The sequence below is a fragment of the Cryptomeria japonica genome, chromosome 8 (genome assembly GCF_030272615.1).
Source record: "Cryptomeria japonica chromosome 8, Sugi_1.0, whole genome shotgun sequence".
Classification (NCBI taxonomy): Eukaryota; Viridiplantae; Streptophyta; class Pinopsida; order Cupressales; family Cupressaceae; genus Cryptomeria; species Cryptomeria japonica.
This window is the reverse complement of record NC_081412.1, coordinates 351,916,814-351,939,922: the sequence shown is the minus strand read 5'-3', so window position 1 is coordinate 351,939,922 and position 23,109 is coordinate 351,916,814. Positions and strand designations below refer to the sequence as shown.

The following is a 23,109-nucleotide window of genomic DNA, read 5'->3' as shown; positions in this document are numbered from 1 at the left end:
TATGAGCTAAAGAATGGTTATATGTGGCGAAGAACCCTTGAAGACTTACGGGCTTTTGAAAGTGCGTGCAATAAACTCAAGGAAGAAATCAGAAAGAGTGCTAATACGAGGATGGACGAGATTGCTTTACTCTCCCAGGTGCAAGCTCACAAAAGTATAATCTGGATGGAAGGCCCTCTCGGTTGGACTGCCTGGGTGGACAATTTCTGGGATGCTCCTCTTTAAGTTATATTTACTTTTTCTCCATATATGTACTAAAGTGTAATTTCCGGTGGTGACTCATTTTTTGATGTACTCGTTCTGAGCTGTTTTGGGCTCCTCTGTTGAACTCCTTATTATCAATAAAAAATAAAATAAAAAATTTAAAAATAATAGAATTAAATTCTAGTTAATTGAAAGAAAAACGTTATCTCTTAAGTTTATAATTTCTCATAAATAATTACTCAAGAATAATTACTCAAAAATTGAATTTTATAATTGATAACTATTTTAATGAGTTATTAAAAGTAGTTATAATGTTTTTTTTTTAAATAAATTAATAGAGCTTAAGTAGTATTATAAATATTTAATGTTGAAAATTGTATATTTAAAAAGTAGTTACTCATAAATTGAATTGTAGGTGAATATCAACTTTCAATAAACCAATTTAAAAAAGTAGTTATAATGTCTAATTTATTTTTAAGTTTTAAAAATAAATTAAAAGAGCTCAAGTTACTATTATAAATTTGTAATGTGGAATATTGTATATTTTAAAAGTAGTTATTTATAAAATGAATTTTAAGATTAATATAACAATTTTTAATAAATAATTAAAAGTAATTATAATGTTTAATTTTATTTTTAAGTTTTAAAAATTAAATTATTCATAATTGATTTATTTTAAAAAAATACAAAAAATAAAAAATAAAATAATTAAGAATTAAAAATTAGTCTATTAAATTTATAATATATATTAATAAAGTTTATATTAATATTATATACCAAAAAAAAATCGTTTCTAATAAGTAATGATTAAATTTTCCCTACAAAATATTTAAATATAAATAAAATATAAAATAGTATTAAATCACCAATTCAAAACCTAAACAGCACCCATGTCTAGAGACAATTTATTTAAAAAAATCTTTAATAAAACTCTTTAGCCGTCCGCCAAGGATAAACCATTTTTTTTCAACATTGTAGAAAATAATGTATAGCTTTTTAAAAAAAATAAAAAAATAAAGTGAAGCACACATCACATTATAAATAAATTATACGACATATATTTTATATGATTTGATTGATGTTATAAAATATATAATATAAAAAAATTAAATTTTACACTAACTGTTTAAAAATATTCTATGGTATGATTGATTGAAAAATTGAACATTATCCTAATAATAATAACAACTGCAACTCGTGTAAAAGTAGAAACGAGCTGAGTCCATGATCTTCCATAATATTGGAGACATAAACTTTAAAGGGAACCCAAAGGGTGGAGAACATGGAGCAAACATTAACCTGTACTTAGAAAATTCTAAACACATTAAACATAATACATTTTGTACGTAGCCATTTGAGCTGAATGCTCCAAGACAGTAGGCGGAAATGCATCAGATCCGAGTTCCATAACTTATATGCAATGCTGCTGGTATCAAACCTAATGATGTAATGTTCTGACTTGGATATTATAGAACTAATCATCAGCCCATCTAACACCATGTTTGGCTCCAAGATAATATGCACCAACTGGACCCCTGCCGCCAAATTGGTACAATTCTGGTGCAACTTTGTTGCTTTCAATTTCATAAAGAAGTGGGGTTAGCAGGTTCCATGCTGCCTCTAGTTCATCACTGCGCATGAAAAGGTGGTTGTCTCCATCTATCACGTCCAATATTAGTTGTTCATATGAATCTGGCATTTCTACATTGTACCTGGGGGTTTCCAAACCATAAACAACAGTCACAACTTTTATAGCAAAACGAAAGGCTGTTAGATGAAAAAGTGTAAATGGTATTGCAAAAAAGAAGTGTAAGGACATTACTTATCTTTGTAGAGCAAATTTAGCTCTGAAGCATCCAACTGCATCCCTAGCCCTGGGACTTTATTATTGATCTTCACAAGAATTGCTTCATTTGGTTGCTCCCGAAGAATGAGCTCGTTCGTAGCAAGGTTACTACTGTGTCCAATTTGGTCCCGATATAGATTACCTGGAACATGGCGGAATTGAATGCGTATCTCAACCCTATCCATACATACCAACAATGGGCACCATGAGAACGAGCCATATATAAAAAAAGGCAAATAAGTAACTGTGGATGGATTATTTGTTACTTAAATTGAGGCACACATAACCAATGTTGAAAGGCAATAGTTTCCAAAGAGAGCTATATTGTCTCTTAGTGTGTTGGGCAGTGTTTATGAGAAATTGAATACATATGCACACCTGTTTTTAATAAGGCCTATTCCAGATTTAATGAGGAAAGGGACTCCATCCCAACGTGCATTATCGATATATAATGCTGCAGCTACAAATGTTGGAATAAGGCTTTTCCAGAGAACATCAGAGTTTTGCAAGGAACCCGCCTTTCCACCACTCTGCACTCCTTCTTTATACTGACCGAGAACAACATCTTCAAGGTCTAGCTTCTTCATGGACCTCAGAACCTTAACCTGTAAAACTGATAGTGAATATGCAATGAATCAACGAAACTATGCCCTGGTTGCTCAACTATAAAACTAAAGTCGGATTGTAAAGTATTAACCAGCATTGACCTTTTCATTTCGAATATCTTCACCATTGAGACCGACTGGCGGTTCCATGGCTAATAAGGCAATTGTCTGCAATATGTGACTATGAACTATATCCCTGATAATTCCGTATTTGTTAAAATACCTGTTTAACAGAAAAAAACAAGTTTATATTTCAAATGTTTGCACATTTAAACGAATAGAAACAGTTACCCGATTATATTTCTGTTCAGGATTTGGATTAACAGATGTTAGGACGAAGAAATCGAATTGAAAACAGCAGATAAACACAATTAAATATACACAACACAAACAACAAGAACACACAGATTTATCGTGGTTCGGCAATTGCCTACATCCACACTTGAAGCAGGGGAATCACTATATTATTCACCAATCTGGTTTACATCTACACAGCTGCAATCAGCTCTGGCAATCAACTTTAGAAAATGAATTACAATCAGCTCTTAAAGAGCTTCCAGGAAGAATATGAATAGCCAAGAGTTTTGGCGGCAAATAGGGAAGGAGTCGGTTGGACTTCAACTTCCAACAATCTCCCACTGAAGGCCAACGAACTACTGCAACAAGTAAATTCCCCCACTTAGTTCTGCTATCAGTTATTGGAAAGGTCGAGAGAAGCTCGGCAGAAATCGAACTTCTCCCACTTAACTACTTTAGTGAGTACATCAGCTGGATTCAGATCGGTATGAATCTTGTCTACATGAAACTTGCCTTCTTCAACCATATGGCGAACATAATGGCTGCGAACATCAACATGTTTTGACTTCGGCTGAGATGTTTGATGTTTAGTCATAAAAATTGCACTGCTGTTATCACAAAACAAAGCAAAATCTGATTGCTTCAAACCCAACTCGCTGAACAAGAGTTGCAACCATACCATCTCTTTTGCTCCCTCAGAAAGAGCTATGTATTCTGCTTCCGCGGTTGATTGAGCAACTGTATGTTGCAATTTTGAAGCCCAACTAATCGCTGCCCCGGCAAATGTGAAAGCATAACCAGAAGTAGACTTTCTTTTGTCTAAGTCACCGGCAAAATCAGAATTGGTAAACCCTTGCAAAACTGCCTTGTCCTTTTCAAACCATAAACAAAAATCAGAAGTACTTTTGAGATACCACAAGATATACTTAACCGCCTCCCAATGTGATTTACCCGGATTAGACATAAATCTGCTCACCAATCCTACGGCATGAGCAATGTCCGGTCGAGTAGACACCATAGCATACATGAGGCTTCCAACTGCAGATTTGTATGAAATTTTATCCATAAATTCCTTATCTTCTTTTGTTTTAGGACACAATTGAGAAGACAACTGAAAATGAGAGGCTAAAGGTACACAAACAGTTTTAGCATCCGCCATACCAAATCTGTCCAAGACTTTTTTAATGTAGTCTTGCTGAAATAGTTTGAGTTCTCTCTTTTTTCTATCCCGAAAAATAGTCATTCCTAGGATCTTCTTTGCTGCCCCTAAATCTTTCATGGCAAATTCCTTTGCTAAGTGAGTTTTAAGCTCACTCACAATCCTCATGCTTGTGCCGACTACGAGCATATCATCCACATACAGGAGAAGAATGACAAATTCGCTATTAGGAAGCTTCTTGTAATAAATACAAGGATCAGACTCGCTGCGAGTAAACTTGTGATCAATCATGAATTTGTCAAATTTAAGATACCACTGTCGGGGGGCTTGCTTAAGCCCATACAAACTGCGTTTCAATCTGCAATAAAGGTGTTCCTGCCCCTTTGTAATGAACCCTTCCGGCTGATGCATAAATAACTCCTCATCAAGGTTGCCATGGAGAAATGCTGTCTTCACATCCAGCTGTTCAAGTTCAAGATCCCATGCTGCAACTAATCCCAATACTGCTCGGATGGTAGTCATTTTAACTACTGGCGAGAAAATTTCTTTGAAGTCAAGTTCTTGCTGCTGAGCATATCCCTTTACAACCAGTCTTGCTTGAAATCTTTTGTGACCATCGGCTTCATCTTTTAGTTTATACACCCATTTATTTCTCAATGCCTTTCTGTCAGGCGGAAGTGGCACCAAATCCCATGTCTGATTCCTCACTAGTGCGTCCATTTCTTCGCATATTGTAGTGTGCCAGTTATCATGGTCTGCATTTTTACAAGCCTCTTTGTATGTTGCAGGCTTTGTTTGATCAGAGATGAGCAAAGAAGGTTCAACCTCTTCACAGAACAATAAGTCATAATCAGAAAATTTTGCAGGAGGTCGCCTCTGTCTGGTTGATTTTCTCAATTGACTCTCTGTTTCAGTAGTAGAATCATTATGTATTCCCTGTTTACATAAATCAACATCACTCCCATTGTCTCTGTTTACATTCCCTGTAATGTCCTTGTTTTTGAGTCTGGTAATGACTCTGTCTGCTTTCCTATCTGGAAGGCGATCAATGGCCTGTGGATTTTTATCTATGTGAGATGCAGGCACACCGCAGGAGGGGGACCTCGCAGAAGTTTCATCCACGGCGTGGAATGGGGAAGAGTGCGGAGGTCTAGGTCTGCAGGAGGGGGCTGCACGGGAGTGGGCCTATGAAGGAGAGGCTGTGGCATAAGGATAGGCGGGGAGCTCACGGGAGGAAGCGGGCAGAGGAGACACAGGGGCCCGTGGAGGGATGAGCACGTGGGGAGCAGAGTAGGGAGGGCCCGCGAGGTGGAAGGCCTGTGGGAAGCTCGCAGGGAGTCTGCAGGGTTGGCAGGTGCCGCGTGGAGTGAGGGGAGGCTGCAGGGGATCCGCAGGGAGGAGGGGAGACTGTGGGGTGCGGAAGTTGTAGGGAGCCCACGGGGTGTGGGGATGTGGAAAGAGGGCCACGTGCAGGCTGAGGTGGAGATGAAGACCATCGAGTGGGTTGCCCAGCCAGTTGGGAATAAACAAAGCCAAAATTTCCTGCAACATGAGTGGTATTTTGGGGAGAATTCGCTCTGTTCTGGAGACCCCCAATTTCAAAGTTACTCGAAGACCAAACATTTTCATCACTCATTTCATCATTCTCAGACTGAGAATTGTATTCAATAGATGTAGATGTCATAGGAGCTCCCACTGAATGAGAAGCCGGAGGCAGAGCGCTGGTAGTCGAATTCTGAAATAGAGACATAGGGACATATTTTGTCTCTGATTTATTTGCATCTTCTAGTGCGGGAAAGGCAGTTTCATGAAAAACTACATCCCTGCCGCGAACAATCTATTTGTGAATCGGATCCCACAATCTGAAACCAAATTGCTCTTCTCCATACCCCACAAAGATACATTTCAGCGACTTTGGATCCAATTTCGTTCGCTTTTCCTTGGGTATGTGCGAGAAGGCTTCGCATCCAAACACATGAAGATGCGAATATGAAATCCTCTTCCCTTGCCATTCTTCTTCTGGAATACCAAAATCCAATTTAGATGATGGACTTCGGTTAATTAAATACACTGCCGTGTTACACGCTTCTGCCCAAAATTATTTGGCTAAACCTGCATTAGACAACATACATCGTGCCTTCTCAAGGATTGTTCTATTCATCCTCTCGGCTGCACCATTTTCTTGAGGAGTGAAAGGTGTTGTCCTCATTTTTGTTTCCAAAAATGAAGGACCACTACGATGGAATTTTTATGAAAAAATAAAAATTATTACTCTATGGCACGCTTCCCGAGGCAGAATTTTGACTAATCCTTGGACTGGCTTAATCCTCAGTCCATTCTCGAACTACGTTTCAAATTTCGTCCAATTCTGGGATCGTTTGCTATGCCTTTCCTTCAATTTCGGGTTTTAAAACCCAGACTGCAGGTGGAGAATTTTCTTCAAACTGCAAGTTTTAATGATATTCATTGTTGTGGTCTTTGTAGGGGAATTTTTGATCACTTACATGTGCATTTTTTATTTCAAATATGTCACTTGTAATTTATTTTAAGTTTCCCATTTAATGTTTTTTTCTTTTTGTTGTTTTTTGGTCATTTTTAGGGGTTTTTTAGCTCAACTGCAAGTAAACTTGCAGTTTGTTCAAAAAACCCCTACTTTAATGGTTTTCACATGTAATAGGGATTTTAAATCCCCATTACATGTGTGCAAGTGTTTAATACTTGTTGTAGGGATTTTATTTCCCCCTTACAAGTATTTTTAAACTTGCAGTTTGTCTTTTAAAACCCGATTTTAACATAAAAGTTCATTTTTGACAATTTTAAACTTGTCATTTGTCCAAAAAAACCCGATTTTGGCTTAATGAGTGAAAAAGTGAGATTTTAAACTTGTCATTTGTCTTTTAAAACCCGATTTTAAGCATGAAAGAGGGAAAAAGTGAAAATCGAACTTGTTGTTTTATATCCAAAACCCGATTTGCTTCCTTTTGAAGAAAACGAACTTGCCTTTGGCTCTTCAAAACCCGAAATGCAAGAGAAAAACGATTTTAGACCTTTTCAAGGCGAAATTTGTGGAGGAATCGTTGGATGAAGGAGGCGTTTTGGGTTTGCATCCTATCTTCATGCATTGTTGGACATCTCTCATGCCATTTGAAGGATACATTCGCTGGTTTTTACCCTAAATCAGCAACCACGCTATTTATTAATGCCACGTTTTTAGGAGTTAAATCTATAACAATTTGCATACTCCTAAATCGTTTTGCTCTTTTCTACTAAGGCGTGGAGTATGGGATTGGTTTCAAGACATTTAATAATCCATTGAATGTGTATTGAATACCACGTTTTTTGCAAAAACGTGATTCTCTTTGGCTGCGTTTTAAACCTTTGGCATTGTTACCTCTTCAAATACCTTTGGTGTTATTGCTTCAGCAAATACCTTGATCGTTTTGCTTCAACAAACTTGAAATGAACACTTTCATTGGCATTTTGCTCCTCCAAGTTTAAGATTGCTGCCATTTTTGGGGGCATTTTCACAAAAACGTGATAAGGGTTTAATAGTCCAGTTTTGCTTCTTCATCTCAAGAAGTATTGCATTGTTGGAGAAGCATTTTGATTTTCTAATCAAGGTATGTTCTTCCTTTCTTCTCTTCTTTTTATTATTTTCATGTTTTCTTCATTTTTCGTTATTTGTTACATTCTTCGCATGTGTTGTTCTTCCTTTAAAATTGGTTTTCATGAAAGAAATCTTCCCTTTGAAATGCAATTGTTAAATTGCATTATTCTTCTCAAATTTCCATCTTAGCTTGTATTCGGGATTTTTAATCTCGATTACAAGTTCGCTGGAAATTCTTGTTCTTCCCCTACGGTTAAGGAATTTAATCATTTTTGGTTAAATTTCCAAGCTTGAAAAGTGTGAAATACCCCTCTCTTGCAAATTCGGGTTTTGAAAACCGGATTACATGTTGAAAAGATCTTCCCATTTTCATGAAAATGACTATCCCGGATATTCCCATTTCTATCCATTCACGTTCCCCATATCCGTACTTTCCATTTCCATCATTTCCCGCAAGTCAAAATCCCGTTTTTCATCCGTTTCTCCATTTTCGAATTTACAAGTATACTTGTATTCGGGTTTTAAAATCCCGATTGCATGTATGTACTTTCCAACTTGTATACTTGCGAAAATTCCCCCAAGATCCGAAATTGGTCAAAGTCAAGATTTTCCCATTTCTACATGTCTTCCCTCTTCTTCTCACAAAACCGTGAAATTCAGAGATCAAAGTTTTACCCATTTGAAAAAGAAAGAATGATATTTGCAGCTGATTATGATGTGGCCTTAACCCTTTTAAGTCTTCATCACAGCATTCCAGGTTCGCAATCAATGTCAGATTTGCCGGCATCGCCAACTCCAAAGAAAATGAAATACAAATATGACAAATACCAGAATGAGGTTGCACCTTCCCAGGTATCTTCTCCATTGGATCGCATCAGGGACACAGAAATAGGGCACGTTGATATGGCAGAATTCATTCACAGGGTAGAAGATCCACAGGATAACAACTTGCAGCGGCTGTTGGACAGCCATATCCATCATGCGTCTTCTTTCCCAGTGGCTGCCCTAGAACCTGAATTTGTTCTTGCATGCGCCCATCATTTTGACAAAGAGTCAAGAGTCATAAAAAATGATGATGGTGAAGCCATAATTCGTCTTGATGCGGATACAATCGAGAAGGTCTTCAAAATACCTCCTGCACCTGTTTATATGGAAATCACCAAAGAAAGTGCAGCAGAGTATTATGTGAAAAGAGAAAAAGATTGCAAGCGCCACATCAATAGGTGGATTCATGAGCCACGTCCTTCCTTCTCAAGATGGGCAAAGTTGTACCGTTGTGATTTCAAGTGGGAGATAGGAGACACCATCACTCTTCTCAGCAGAATGTTAGGCCTTGAGCACTCTAATGTCTTTGAGCCATGGATGTATCAATTCATCATGTTCATACGGCAGTCGCATCACATTTCATGGGGTGAAATCATCAGCGATGCTTTGTGCGAACAACTTGCAGCGGTTCCTACCACTATGACCTTCTTTATGAATTCTTATTTGGTATATTTAGCAGCATCACTTAGACACTTTCCAGGTCTTTCTACCAAGGGTGATCGCTCGCTCATACCAGTTTGGGAATATTATGACCAGCTGCCTTTGAAACCTAGCAGACTACATTTCAGAAGAGTCCAAGACGCATTCTTTGGATATTTTACGTGTCAGTTTGACATGGATCTCAGAAATAAACGAGTATCAGATAAGGCATGGGTCAAGGTATCTGAGTATGGGTGTTTATTCCTGCAATTTCCCACCTTCACCTACATGAGGATTGGGTGCTATGATGGACAACCATACATGCTTCCAAGATACCCGACCGATAGGATAATTCTTATGGAGTTGGGAAGACAGATTATGGCTGTTCATACTCTTCAGTCTGCTAGACAGAAGGTTGGAATGGGGATCTCCAGCACAAATCCATTGAAAATTGGTCGATACTCCCTTGTCACATCTGTGAAGGCTAAGGCCATGGAGGTTGAATTGCAGGAAATCAAGCTTAAGAGGTTCAAACCTAGAGCTGATTTTGATTATAGAGGTATGAAGGAAAAGATCAAGAAATCCTTTGTGCATGTTCATCGCATTGAAGACATCTGGGCAGATCTCCGCACAGAAGCTGAAGTTCTGAAGATGGATTACTGCAGGCTCACTGTTGAGCAAATTGTTGACTTGAACTTGGCAGATATCCCACAAGGGATGATTGATGACGGGCGTATACTTGATCCTGAATACACTTCACGGAGGGTTGAGGAAGCTCCACTTCCTTTGATCCAATGGTCACATAAAGAGTGCGTCTCCATTCTTGACAGATTTCAGCCTATCTTGGCCAACACTAACGCATGGTTGAAAAGCAATGCTGTTAGACTTATCAAAATCAAGGTTGGTAAAGAAGATGATTCTACAGGGCCTCTTGGACGGAAGTCTGAGATTCAAATTGATAATAAGGAGGGTGCTTCATCTTCAAGCACAAGGATCAAATTACGAGTTAGTCGTGCAGTAGTGCTTCCACCTGAAGAGACAACTACTCGTGGGAAGGAGAAATCACGGTTCCATGTTCAGGTGGTCGATCTGGATAATCCAGCAGCAATCTGATGATGCGCCTAAGTCTCCAGTTCTAGACACGCCTCACGAGGTCATTCCTCCAGTTTCCATTGAGACGCCTCTTTCTCCTCCTGATTTGCTCATTGATGAGTCTCCTCAGAATGCAGTTCCCATTTCGGCATACGAGCCTTCTCCTGATCAACAGCGAGAAAGTGTGTTGAAAGTTCCTGAAGATATTCCCATTTGCATTCAGTTATCAGAAATTGACACTTCCACTTCTGGTTTTGAAGAATTCATGAGGCAATCTTCATGTCCGTTGGTAACTGAGCAAAACATAGTCGCTATTCAAACAGATATTCCTCCCAGGGTGACCACGATGATTCAAACAGAAACTGCTTCTCCTTTGCCTACAGCTGCTACAGGAAGTGAGTTGATGACTTTGCCTCCATGGCTTAGTTCTTTCACCCTGAAAAGAAAGAAGCAAGAGATCTCACCTGATGCCTTTGACTACCAGCAACTCAAACAGTCCAGATCCAAAGTTGCTAAGAAGGCGAAGACTATTTCCAGGGTAACTGTTGATAGCAACAAGATGAAAGTAGCTGAAATTGTGGAACCTATTGCAGATAAACCACTTGATGAAATGTCAGCTGCTGATTATAAGGTTACAAAGGTAGAATTGGGCAAGCAAACACATGAGGTTATTAAACATGATGCTCAGTTTTCTGTTGCTTCACTAGTGCAAAGATGTAACGATCTTCTTGCAAAGAAAAACAAGCTAGAAGAAGAAAATCGACAGCTCATGGCAGCCATCCATAAAATCACAAAACCTGCTGCCGAAGGGAGTAACTCTATAGGTTCTTCTAGTTCCCAAGAATCGATTCGTGGAGTGGAAAGAGCTGCTCAGAAAGTACAAGCATTGGATTCCTGGGTTGATCAGCTTCATGATCAATGCGTGCAAGTGATAAAAGACATTTTTCAAATAATGTCTAAGCTGGAAACCATTGAGGAGAAATTGGATCAGACTTCTAACACTTTCAAAAAGAATCGGGAAAGTGTTGAGAAAAGTCTGGCAATCTGGCGTACCATGCCCCAACAACAGCTCAATATCCTGCAGGATCACGCCATCATTTCTTCCAGGGTCATGTACTTGAAATTCGAGGAACTCATGGAAAACAAAACTCTTGTTCTTAAATCCCTCATCGAAGAGATCAGTGATGCAAGGAGATTCCGGGATGAAGTTTATCAAGGTATTGTCTCACATTGTGAAAGGGCCTCTTGCAATATAGTAAGTCAGGATGGAGAGCTAATTCCAGAAGAAGAGGTTCTTGCGGATTTACAGATGAGGATTCACGGTGAATGGAGGAGTGAACAATTCTCAGCAGTTTCAATTCAAACATTGATGAAACACCAAGCCTTTTTGCATGAGATTCAGTCCATCTTGGATAAAGACAATTCCGCGCTTCTCCGTTGCCACGACACTATTGTGAAGACTATGGTAGTTGCTAAGAACACTCATGAACCGAATCCCGAGGAACTACAAGCGAGCATCCGGAAGTTTCAAGGATTCATGTCTTCACAAAATTCAACTTAAGTGTTTCTCAGCACTTAGTTGAATTTTCTCTCTTTTTGTAATTTCTTAGTTGTAATTTTGTTTTAACAAGATACATGTAAAAGTAGTTTATGTAAAATGCAAGTTACACATTACTTGTACTTTTGTAATTACATGTAAGGTAACTACAAGTTGTGTCCGATTAGGACTGTAGTCTGAATAAGTCTTAGTTAGTTAGAATAACTCTTAGTTAATTAATGAAGTCTCAGTTATTTATTAAAAGAGTCTTGGTGGTTGAGAGAATCTCTCAAATTAGTTGGGATCCTTCCACCTTTTTCTCAAGCCTCCTATTCTATAAATACTTGAGAGGTCCATTGTAATTGATATCTTTTTGAAAGCAAGCAAAAACTCTGCCAAATTTACAGCAAGAAGTCTTTGAGCTTATGTATGTGAATTGAAGGTTTTGAAGAATAAGAAAGAAGGATTACTCAAGTTTTGAGTCTTTGAACTACATGTTTGAGTTTGAATCTTTTTATTTCTTCTATGCAAAGTGTTTCTAAAGGAGCTTAGTCCAATCTGATTTGAAGTCTTTGAGCTGCAAGTAGAGAAGATTAATTAAAATAGGAAACCCTCTTGAAGGAGCAGCAAGTCTTTGAGCTTGCGTCTATTCTTGAGGAAAAATTACTGTTTGACAAGAAATAGCAGCAAGTCTTTGAGCTTGCATTAGTTCTTGTCTTTGTGTTAAAAGAATAGATTATTTCAGTCTTTGAGCTGTTATCTTTTATTCGTTGTAAAATTTAGTATAGCAAAGGGTAGATAGGACTTCCAATAGTCAAGTCTTTGAACTTGATATTGCTATCCCGTCCCGAAGGAAGTCTTTGCGCTTTCAGGAAACTTCATTTCCTTTCTCTCAGTTCACTTGAAAGTAGTTACTGTTGTTCGTTTTCAATCGCTATCCTTTTCTGTGAAGAGAAAAGGATATTGTCTTTCTTGAAGAAAGAAGGAAGACTGCTGTCCCATCCTGTTTTTATTTCAGTTTTAGTTAGATAGGGGGAGCCTTCCCTTAATTAGGAGAGTTTTTACTCATGTGCTGTGGTTGAAACCACAATTTTGTATATTTCCCCCAAGTGTACAAAATTTTCAACCAACAAAAAGAACAACCTTGATTCTTCTAATCCCATTATCAACACAAAAATTATCAAATTCATGTGAACAAAATTCCCCAGCGTTATCTATTTGTAAACATTTAATCCTATGCCCAATTTGATTTTCAACTAATGCTTTGAAAATTTTAAATTTTGAAAACACTTCTGATTTCCTAGAAAGCATATAAATCCATACTTTTCTTGTGCAATCATCAAGAAATGTTACAAAATAGTTAGCTCCTCCAATGGAGGTTACCTCGGTTGGTCCAAAAACATCCAAGTATACAAGCTCCAATGGTGTTGTCTTTGTGTCACGCCCACCTTTCAAAAAACTGACTCTCTTTTGTTTTCCATAGAGGCAATGTTCACAAAAGGCTAAGTCCACAAGCTTGAGGCCCGGTAGCTAATTTCTTTTATGCATAACATGGAGACCTTTCTTGCTAATGTGCCCAAGTCTTTGATGCCAAAGATCTGCTTTGCTGTCCTCAATCACCATTGCAGCTCCCACTTCACCATGAGTCTTAAATATGTATAGACTTCTCACTTTATTACCATTTGCAATCAGCATGGTACCATGTGTTACTTTCCATGTATCCGGGAGAAAATTAACATTAAGACCTTGACCAAAGAGCTGTCCAACGAATATCAAATTTTGCTTCAATTTTGGGACATGGCGAACATCTTTGAGCAGCCATGTTTTACCACCTTCTAATGGTAGCAATACATCCCCTTTGCCTGTAATTTCACAAGCTTTGTTATCTCCTAAAAAAACATTGCCAAAGTGCCCTTCATGGTAGTTGATGAATGCTTCAAGACATGAGGTAGCATGATAAGAGGCACCGGAATCAAGCACCCATGAATCCGGAGTAGTGTCAGTTGTTGAAAGGATTAAGACGCTATCATCTTTATCATAAATGGTATTTGCTTCGCTGTCCCGCACTCTCTCTTGTGCTCTTTTGAAATTTCTGCAATCTTTTTTCACATGACTCGCTTTGCCACAAAACCAACATTCACCATTTTTGTTTCTAGACTTCGATCTCTTTGCTGATTTCGAACGTCTATGGTAATTATTTCTGCCTCTGTTATGACTTCTACCTCTATTATCGGTGCTGACCACCGTTAAAGCTTCACTGGATGAAGGTTCATCATTCTTTCTTCTCAAATCCTCGCTGAGAAGAGTAGCTGCTACATCATTAAAAACCAACTTATTTTTACCAGATATAGATGTGCTAACTGCTGTTACAACACCATCCCAGCTGCTTGGTAAAGAACATAATAACAAAACAGCCTTGCTTTCATCATCTTGTGTCATCCCCATCGAAGTCGCTTGACTAATCAATGTATTAAATTCATTGATGTGGTTTGCCATAGCACAACCTTCATTTTTCAGTTTGTACAAGCACTTCATAATAAAAACTTTATTTGCAGTCGAAGCCATTTCATACATGGCTGAGAGTCTATCCCATACATCTTTTGTTGTTGCATCACCCGTGACATTGAAGAGAACATTATTGGACAGCGAGAGAAAAATTGTCGCTCTCGCCTTCTTGTCCAATTTTACAAAATCTTCATCAGCCATCCCAACTGGTTTCTTTGCTATCCCTTCAAGCGCGATTGAAAGGTCTTGCTTTATCAGCAAAGACTCCATCTGCACTTTCCATAATCCGAAGCTCTGACCGGAGAACTTCTCTATCTTCGATTCTTCCATGATTTTGGAAATTCAAACACCAAAATCTAAATAGCAATCTAACCTCGCTCTGATACCAATTGTTAGGATGAAGAAATCGAATTGAAAACAGCAGATAAACACAATTAAATATACACAACACAAACAACAAGAACACACAGATTTATCGTGGTTCGGCAATTGCCTACATCCACACTTGAAGCAGGGGAATCACTATATTATTCACCAATCTGGTTTACATCTACACAGCTGCAATCAGCTCTGGCAATCAACTTTAGAAAATGAATTACAATCAGCTCTTAAAGAGCTTCCAGGAAGAATATGAATAGCCAAGAGTTTTGGCAGCAAACAGGGAAGGAGTCCGTTGGACTTCAACTTCCAACAACAGATGCAACATATCAGAAAGGAAATGCATCATCCGGTAACAAAGGCACCTTCTGAATGGAATAGAAAAATTGCATAATTTTCATATGCAATTATGAACTTTTTTACTATACCCTTCAACATGAATGCAATCAATGAAAATGAGATTGGAAGATGAAATAACGTGATAGCAAGGGATATAGGCAAGGCTAATTAAAAAACAAACAACAAACTAGCTGCCCAAGCTTTCAAGGTAGAAGATCCATCACAAGAAAGGTTGCAGAGTGCAGAAAGTACAATTTTGAGTTCCCTAGGATTTTATCAGTAGGAAGGGAGTCACCCAAATTGTTTTATTTTTTAGATAAAGCAAGCATCGTAATAATAATGGAAAAAAGTTAAACTAGGAAGAGTAATGCAAATAAAAACTCAAATTTGTGCCTGCAACTTCAGCACACTTAACACAAAACTCAAACAAATATGCAAAGATTGACTGCTTCGATTCAACAACAGATTTAAGCTCAAATAAACAATTTTATTCAAACAAATTTAAACACAATTACATTACAATTACTTCACCAAAAATAATGCCATTCATATTGACCTTTGCTCTCTCCCACAAACCATAACCTGCAACTTTTCACCTTATTCAAATTAGACAAATTATCTTTGTGCCCTTCCTCTGTTCACCTGTAGGCATCCTTCCAAATTTCCTCTTTTAACATCTACGCATCCTCTCCCAAATTCCATCTCCTCATTCCCATTCATTCTTTGCAGGTCTAGCACCTCTAAACTCTGCTAACATTTCTCTCATAGCTACGCAATCCCTTCATAACGTTCCATCCACATTTTGGCTATGGTGAATTTAACTTTTGCAACTCCGACTATCTTCCTCCAGCCCTCACACAGCCACACCCTCTACTCACATTCTCTTCACTGCTCCCTTTATTTCCTGCTCCCACTCCCCGCCTAATCGCAGCCTCCCTTAAAATAGAATGAATCTGATATTAACGTAAAATGTAATCTCAAATTCAATTTAGTGAAAACTTAAGTATCTTGTTGTAAGCCACAACACTAGGTTGAGATCTTCAAACGCACAACTGTGTGCCACTTGAAACTCGCTATTGATTGAGTTTTGTCGTGCAGTTTTAAAATTGGATCTAAATAGCTATAGAATCCTGTAATCTAATGCCCTTGGAGATGGCATGCCCACTATAAACTAACTCATAAACCCCACCATAAACTTTCAATCTATTAATTGCAAAAATCAATTAAAATTTGACAGTCTGAGCCATTTTGGGACTCCTCTTCTCACAAACCCGTTCCACCCCATTACTACCATATTGGGAGTCTTTAATGAGTTGGTCAGAAGGTACACACTCACTCTAACGCCTACAAGAAGCAAAATTGGAAAATTCAAAATTGAAGTTCTCCTCCATGTGGATGCCCTTGCATCAAACAGACTTTAGAAAAGCAAAGAATTGGCCAGTATCTAGGTTGTAAAAGATTCAGTAGTGACATATGATAAGCTAAAGAAGCTGGTTGGGAAGAACTGAAAACAAAAATTTCTACAACATAGAAACCATCCCATTTGAATATTACAAGAAAGGGGTGTTGGATTTCGTGAGAAGCGAGAACTCAGCCAGGATTTGATGTTGGTTGTAGATCACATGCAACTCCAACAAATGATTGAAGATCAAAATAACTGAATGAAGAGAAATTTGAAATGAGAGAAAAATAGAGATAAAGAAGAGAATTTTGAGAAGACTCTCACTGAGCTATCATTAAACTAGTGGAGGTGAGAGTATAGTTCTTATTATATAGAAAAATAATAGCATATACATCCAAGAGGTGCATTAACTCCCACTCCCCATAAAAAGTGGAAAATTTTACCTATTTGGTAAATGCCAAAACATGTGGCATAACTTCCTTACATTAAAACAAAAAAAGAGTTATAAAGGTGGCACATAAAGCTGAAAGAGGGTGAGAAACCCAACAACCTCATAACCCACTTAGGAAATGACAAAATAGTGATTAAGTGAGGTGACACAACAAGCCAAAAGAGGGTGTGTAACTCAACTACCTATAAGTATGTGGGAGTTACACATGTAGCTGAAGTATTTTGTCACTTGTCCTCATATTAACCACTCCTAAAAACCTAAGCAAGCTTAAATAATGTGTAAGAAAATAAATACTGTTAGGAACCGGGAAGGACAACTGAGAGGGGGGGGGGGAGGTGAATCAGTTGTCAATAAATTAGAACCCAAAGCCAATTAATCCAACTTAAAACTTAGTGCCGGTAAAACAAACTTAATGGTTATAGCAGTACCGGTATAACTTAATGCATGAAACAGAAAGAGAAGCAACATCCACAACACATGACACAAAGATTTTGACGTGGAAACCCTGTAAGGGGAAAAACTACGGTGGGAAACCTTACCCACAATCAGATGATACTACTGCAGATAGTAAGTGTATACAATAATGGGGTCTGCACATGCAGAAAGGCCAACCGCCTAGAGCTCACTGCTCAATCACAAAATAGGAGTCACACTGACTACAATTAGATGGTTAAATCCAATAACAATGTACTGCTACGGAATAACATCTGCAATGCTGGATTCAGTATCGGTTTAAGCTCTGACCATGAGTGCCAAACACCTTCATAACCTTTCCTTCAACCTTCAGATAATATCTGCGTGATTCGCACAAGGATCTGCTTATTTTCGCTCTTCAATGATCTTCAATATTTGCACACACTCATAATATGATCTTCAATAAGATCTTACAATTATTTATACAAAACCTAAGACCAAATGATAAGGTCGGCTCACTAAAGATATTACAATTAAATCAATTACAAATAAGTCTTGATGCGATACAATATGTCGGCTCAATACATTTACACATTATCCAATCAATAAACCATTTCCAAAACATGTCGTGCTGATCTGGAATATGATATCATGTACCGGTCTATAACCTAGACCTATCTGCTGGTGAAGGCAAATATGTGAACTCGATTAGACCAATAAGAAAAACGCCAAATCCAAACATCCAATCCATGTTTTCGACATAACCAAACGATCTCCAGATGATAACAAGTCATCATCACTGTCAGTGAACCATATAACCTACCGGTGAAGCATATACCGGTGACTGTGTATAAGCCAATAACCATGCCGAGACCACAATGTGTCAGTTCAACAATAAACCAATATAACCAGAGTGCCAAATCAACAATGTAGACCTCCAAAAAGATAAGTGTTGACATCAATGACAAAACCAATGCAACACATGACGAAGTCATCCATAATATCAACAATCTCCCCCTTTGGCATTGATGGCAACACTAGATGGAAAAACATCTAAGTGTCAAAAACAGAATGCCAAAAACCAACAATCTCCCAAAATAGATCAATACAAAGTTCTGTGCCAAAAACAGAAATCATATAACCAAAACCAAAAATACATCTCTCCCCAAAGTACAATGTTTTTCCATAGATATCTCTCCCCCTTTGACATGAAATACCAAAGCAGTTAAGAATCAAAACATAACATACAGCTAACTACTCCCCATGAGCAGTAGCTTTCCTTCATCAAAGCCGGAAAAAGATTTTTCTGTTAGTCTCTGCCGGTTTGATGCCAATCATCATTCAAGTCTCTGCCGGTGGGGAAATTATCCCAAAATACTCTCTGAGATATTCAAATGTTTCTTTAGGCAAAGGCTTTGTAAAGATATCTACAATTTGCTCTTTAGTATTCACATAAACCAATCTCACTTCATTTGCTTCAACATTCTCTTTCAGAAAATTGTACTTAATAGAAACATGCTTTGTTTTAGTGCTTTGTTTTAGAGTGAAATACCAGATTCTTTGATATATCTATTGCTACTGAATTATCACAATGAATAATTATCGGTTCTTTGCATTTTACCTTGATATCCTTCAACATTTGCTTGATCCATAATACCTGAGTACAATTAGTTGCTGCTGCAACATATTCTGCTTCTGCTGTAGATAATGATGTACAAGTCTGCTTCTTGCTGATCCATGAAATTAATCTTCTACCAAGAAAGAATGCACCGCCAGTGGTACTCTTTCTGTCATCTACATCTCCTGCCCAATTTGCATCGGTATAAGCACATAAATCAAAATTGTCATTCTTAGGATACCATAAACCAAGATTTGCTGTGCCTTGTAGGTACCGGAAAATCCTTTTTACTGTTGATTCATGATTTTTTTAGGATTGCTTTGAAATCTTGAAACAATACATACTACATTCATTATATCAGGTCTGGTTTGTGTTAAATACAGTAATCCTCCAATCATAGATTTGTACCTTGTCGGATTTATGGGAGCTGAATCATCCTTTAATGTCAATTTATCAGTTGTAGTCATAGGAGTACTTACCGGTTTGGAGTTTTCCATACCAAATTTCTTCAAAAGTTCCTTCAAGTATTTTGTTTGACATATGAACATACCTTTATCTGTTTGAGAAATCTGCAAACCTAGAATTTTTTTTATCTCTCCAATCATAGACATTTCAAACTCTTCCTGCATCTTGTTAACAAAGTATTTACGTAACTCATCTTCACCTCCAAAAATGATATCATCCACAAATACTTCAATAACCAAAATATCATCATTGGTAACTTTGTAATACAAATTACTGTCAGCATTACCTTTTGTGTATGCAAGCTTTAGAAGATATTTATCCAGTCTAGCATACCAAGCTCTGGGAGCTTGCTTCAATCCATATAAAGCTTTCCTTAACCTGCAAATCATATCTTTAACATCTGTTAATGAAAATCCATCAGGTTGTTCAATGTAAAATTCCTCTTCAAGATCTTCATTAAAAAATGCACATTTTACATCCATCTGATAAACTTTATAGTTCTTGTGAGTTGCAAATGCAAGAAATAGTCTAACTGCTTCAATTTTGGCTACCGGTGCAAAGGTTTCATTATAATCAATTCCTTCTTTCTGTGAATAACCTTTACAAACTAATCTTGCTTTGTTTCTGATTTCTTCACCATCCTCATTAAGTTTATTTCTAAATACTCATTTAGTTCCAATTACATTTTTGTCTTTAGGCCGAGGAACTAATGTCCAAGTATTATTCTTTTCTATTTGTTCTAATTCTTCTTCCATTGCTTTTATCCAATGTTTATCCTGACATTCTTCAACAACTGATGCTGGTTCAACTTGAGAAATTAAACATACCTCTTCATTTGCCAATCTTCCTCTAGTCATAACACCTTGATTTTTATTTCCAATTATCTGATTTTCTGAATGATTCAATCTTACATACCTGGGTTTATTCTAATTTACATTCGCATGCTGTTGTTCTTTAGTCATAGTTGAGTTTTCTGATGATGCCGGTGTGATTGGTTCTACATTTTGTACCGGTGCAATCTGTGCCGGTTCATTTATAATCATTTCTACTGCCGGTTCTACAGATCTTGATTCTCCTCTAAAATGTTCATCTATCTTCACATTAGTAGTCTCAATGATTTTCTGCAATCTTTTATTATAAAATCTATATGCCTTGCTTCTAGTTGAATAACCAAGAAATATTCTTTCATCACTTCTAGGATCAAATTTGCCAATAGACTCATCTCTCCTAATATAGCATTTGCTTCCAAATATTCTAAAATACTTAAGAGTAGGAGTATGACCAAACTATAGTTCATAAGGGGTCTTACAGGTTTCACCTTTGATATGAACTCTGTTGAAAGTATAAACCGTTGTATTCACTGCTTCTCTCCAGTACACATGAGGTAGATTTGCTTCCATCATCATGGTTCTTGCTGCATCCAATATAGTTATGTTCTTCCTTTCCACAACTCCACTTTGTTGGGGTGTCCGGGGTGCTGATAGTTGTCTTTTGATTCCATTCACTTCACAAAATGCATTGAATTCCCTAGATGTAAATTCTCCTCCTTGATCAGATCTCAAACATTTGATTTTCTTGCCGGTTTCATTCTCTACCATTGCCTTGTATATCTTGAATCTTCCAAAAGCTTCTGATTTCTCCTTGAAAAAAGTAACCCAACACATTCTAGAATAATCATCAATTATTATCATAAAGTATCTATCACCTTGAAGACTTCTTGTTCTTGTTGGACCACATAAATCAGTATGAATTAAATAAAAAATATTATTGGATTTCTCATAAATGCTCTTAAATGTTGTTCTAACTTGCTTTCCCATTTGACATTCCTTACATACCGGATTATGAGGTTTCACAATCTTAGGTAAATCCCTTATTGCCTTAGTTGAACTGATATTTACAATGCAATCAAAATTCACATGACAGAGCCTTTTATGCCATAACCAACTTTCATCAATGTGTGCAATCAAACATGTCTTATCGCTGGTATTCAAATGAAAGATATTACCTTTAGTCTGATTACCGGTTGCAATCTACAATCCAGTTTTGTTCATGATTTTTCATTTTTCATTCTTGAATTGTAATTGAAATCCTTTTTCCATTTATTGACCAACACTCAAAAGATTATGCTTTAAACCTTCAACATAATAAACATTGTCAGTATTATGCTTACCATCCAAAGATATAGTGCCTCTTCCTTTGATTAAACAAGCTTTGTCATCTCAAAATCTTACTAGACCTCCATGAATTTCCTGTAAAGATAAGAATTTTCTTTTATCACTAGTCATATGATGCAAGCATCCACTATCAATGATCCATTCATCATTTTCTTTAATTTTTGCTGCTAATGCCTACTCTACCAGTTTGACAATAGGTGCCGGTGGATCTTCTTTTAATGCAACAAATGCCCATCCACTATCTGCTGGATCTTCATCTGAATTATTTGTAACACCTTCATCTGCATAGTAGCATGACTTATCTCTATTTTTCTTAAATCTGTATCTCTGATATTCAGGGTTAGGTTTATATGTTCTTTTTGCTTCCTCCCTTAGTCTTGCATGTCTATTAGGACACCTAGAAGCCATATGACCAACTTTATTGCAATTAAAACATTTGAAGGGTGCTTTACCTTCATACTTACTTCCTGCTGGACCTTTAGGCATCTTCCTTGCGAATAGTGCTTCAAGTTCTTCAAGTTCTTCATTTTCTCTTCTCATGTCTTCAAGTTCTTTTGCATAAAGTGCTTTCCAATCAGATTTGTCAGATGATGATGATGATGCTGATGATGATGCTTTGAAAGCTATATCAGTTTTGACTGTAGCAATAGGACCAAACTCTTTAAGCTCAAATGCTGAAAGTTTTCCAACCAAGGTATCTCTAAAAACTAATGTATTAGGCATTGTTCTCAACTCATTGATAGTAGTTACTTTCATTTTTGTAAGCTAGTGGCAAAGCTCTTAAAACTTTAGAAACAATTTCATCTTCACTTAAAGATCCTCCACAACATTGTATTCCTAAAACAATTTCATTAACTCTTTCCATAAATGCAGAAATTCTTTCATTTCTTTCATTTTTAAATTTTCATACCTGACCCGGTAACATTCCAGTTTTGCAATCTTGACAGTGGTATCTCCTTCATTCAATGTTTCCAGTTTATCCCAAATAGCTTTTGCAGTAGATCGGTTTGATAATCCCATGATTTGCTAATCTGATAATGCACTCAGAAGTGTTTCTCTTGCTTTGCAATCATTCTCCAAGTCTTTAGCCAATGTCGGTGGATGAGGGTTATTCGGAGTAGGACCAACATAGTGTTAGGGTTTCAAGCAGATCCGAAGCAAATATGAACTAACAATTATATGCATATTTAAATACAAAAGATAAAGAAATAAAACAGGACACGAATAACACAAAGATTTAACGTGGTTCACCCAGAATGGGTTACGTCCACCATACACAGTCGTCCAATCTTTCTTATTATCCAGCAAAAACAGTACATCAACCTTACAATGCCTTAAGCATCCCAGCCGTTTATAACATGCATTTTTAGGGCAACAAATAAAGTCGGCCTTTTTAGGGTTTTATTACAATGTCGATTTTCATCAACGAAAAACGGCAAAATTTTTTTTTCTTGGAGGCTGCTGCCCCCGAACCCCTGCTCGGGGCCCGGCCCGGCCCGGCCCCGGACCCCGACGAGGATACATGCTTAGTGTATAGTACTTTGCTGATCAG

The 23,109-nt window shown here is 37.4% G+C and overlaps 1 protein-coding gene across 1 annotated transcript in view; it reads right to left on the bottom strand.

Annotated features, from left to right (window-relative positions):
* Nucleotides 1-1,583: 1,583 nt before the first annotated feature.
* The window catches only part of LOC131045329 (inactive glucose-6-phosphate 1-dehydrogenase 4, chloroplastic), a 56,502-nt gene continuing 34,976 nt past the window's right edge, over nucleotides 1,584-23,109 (bottom strand). The window contains exons 6-9 of the mRNA XM_057978904.2: nucleotides 2,758-2,878; nucleotides 2,429-2,655; nucleotides 2,027-2,227; nucleotides 1,584-1,916 (exon numbers count right to left, since the gene is read on the bottom strand). Coding sequence (XP_057834887.2) covers nucleotides 1,679-1,916; nucleotides 2,027-2,227; nucleotides 2,429-2,655; nucleotides 2,758-2,878 — 787 coding nt within the window. The 3' untranslated portion in view covers nucleotides 1,584-1,678. The remainder of the gene's footprint in view (nucleotides 1,917-2,026; nucleotides 2,228-2,428; nucleotides 2,656-2,757; nucleotides 2,879-23,109) is intronic.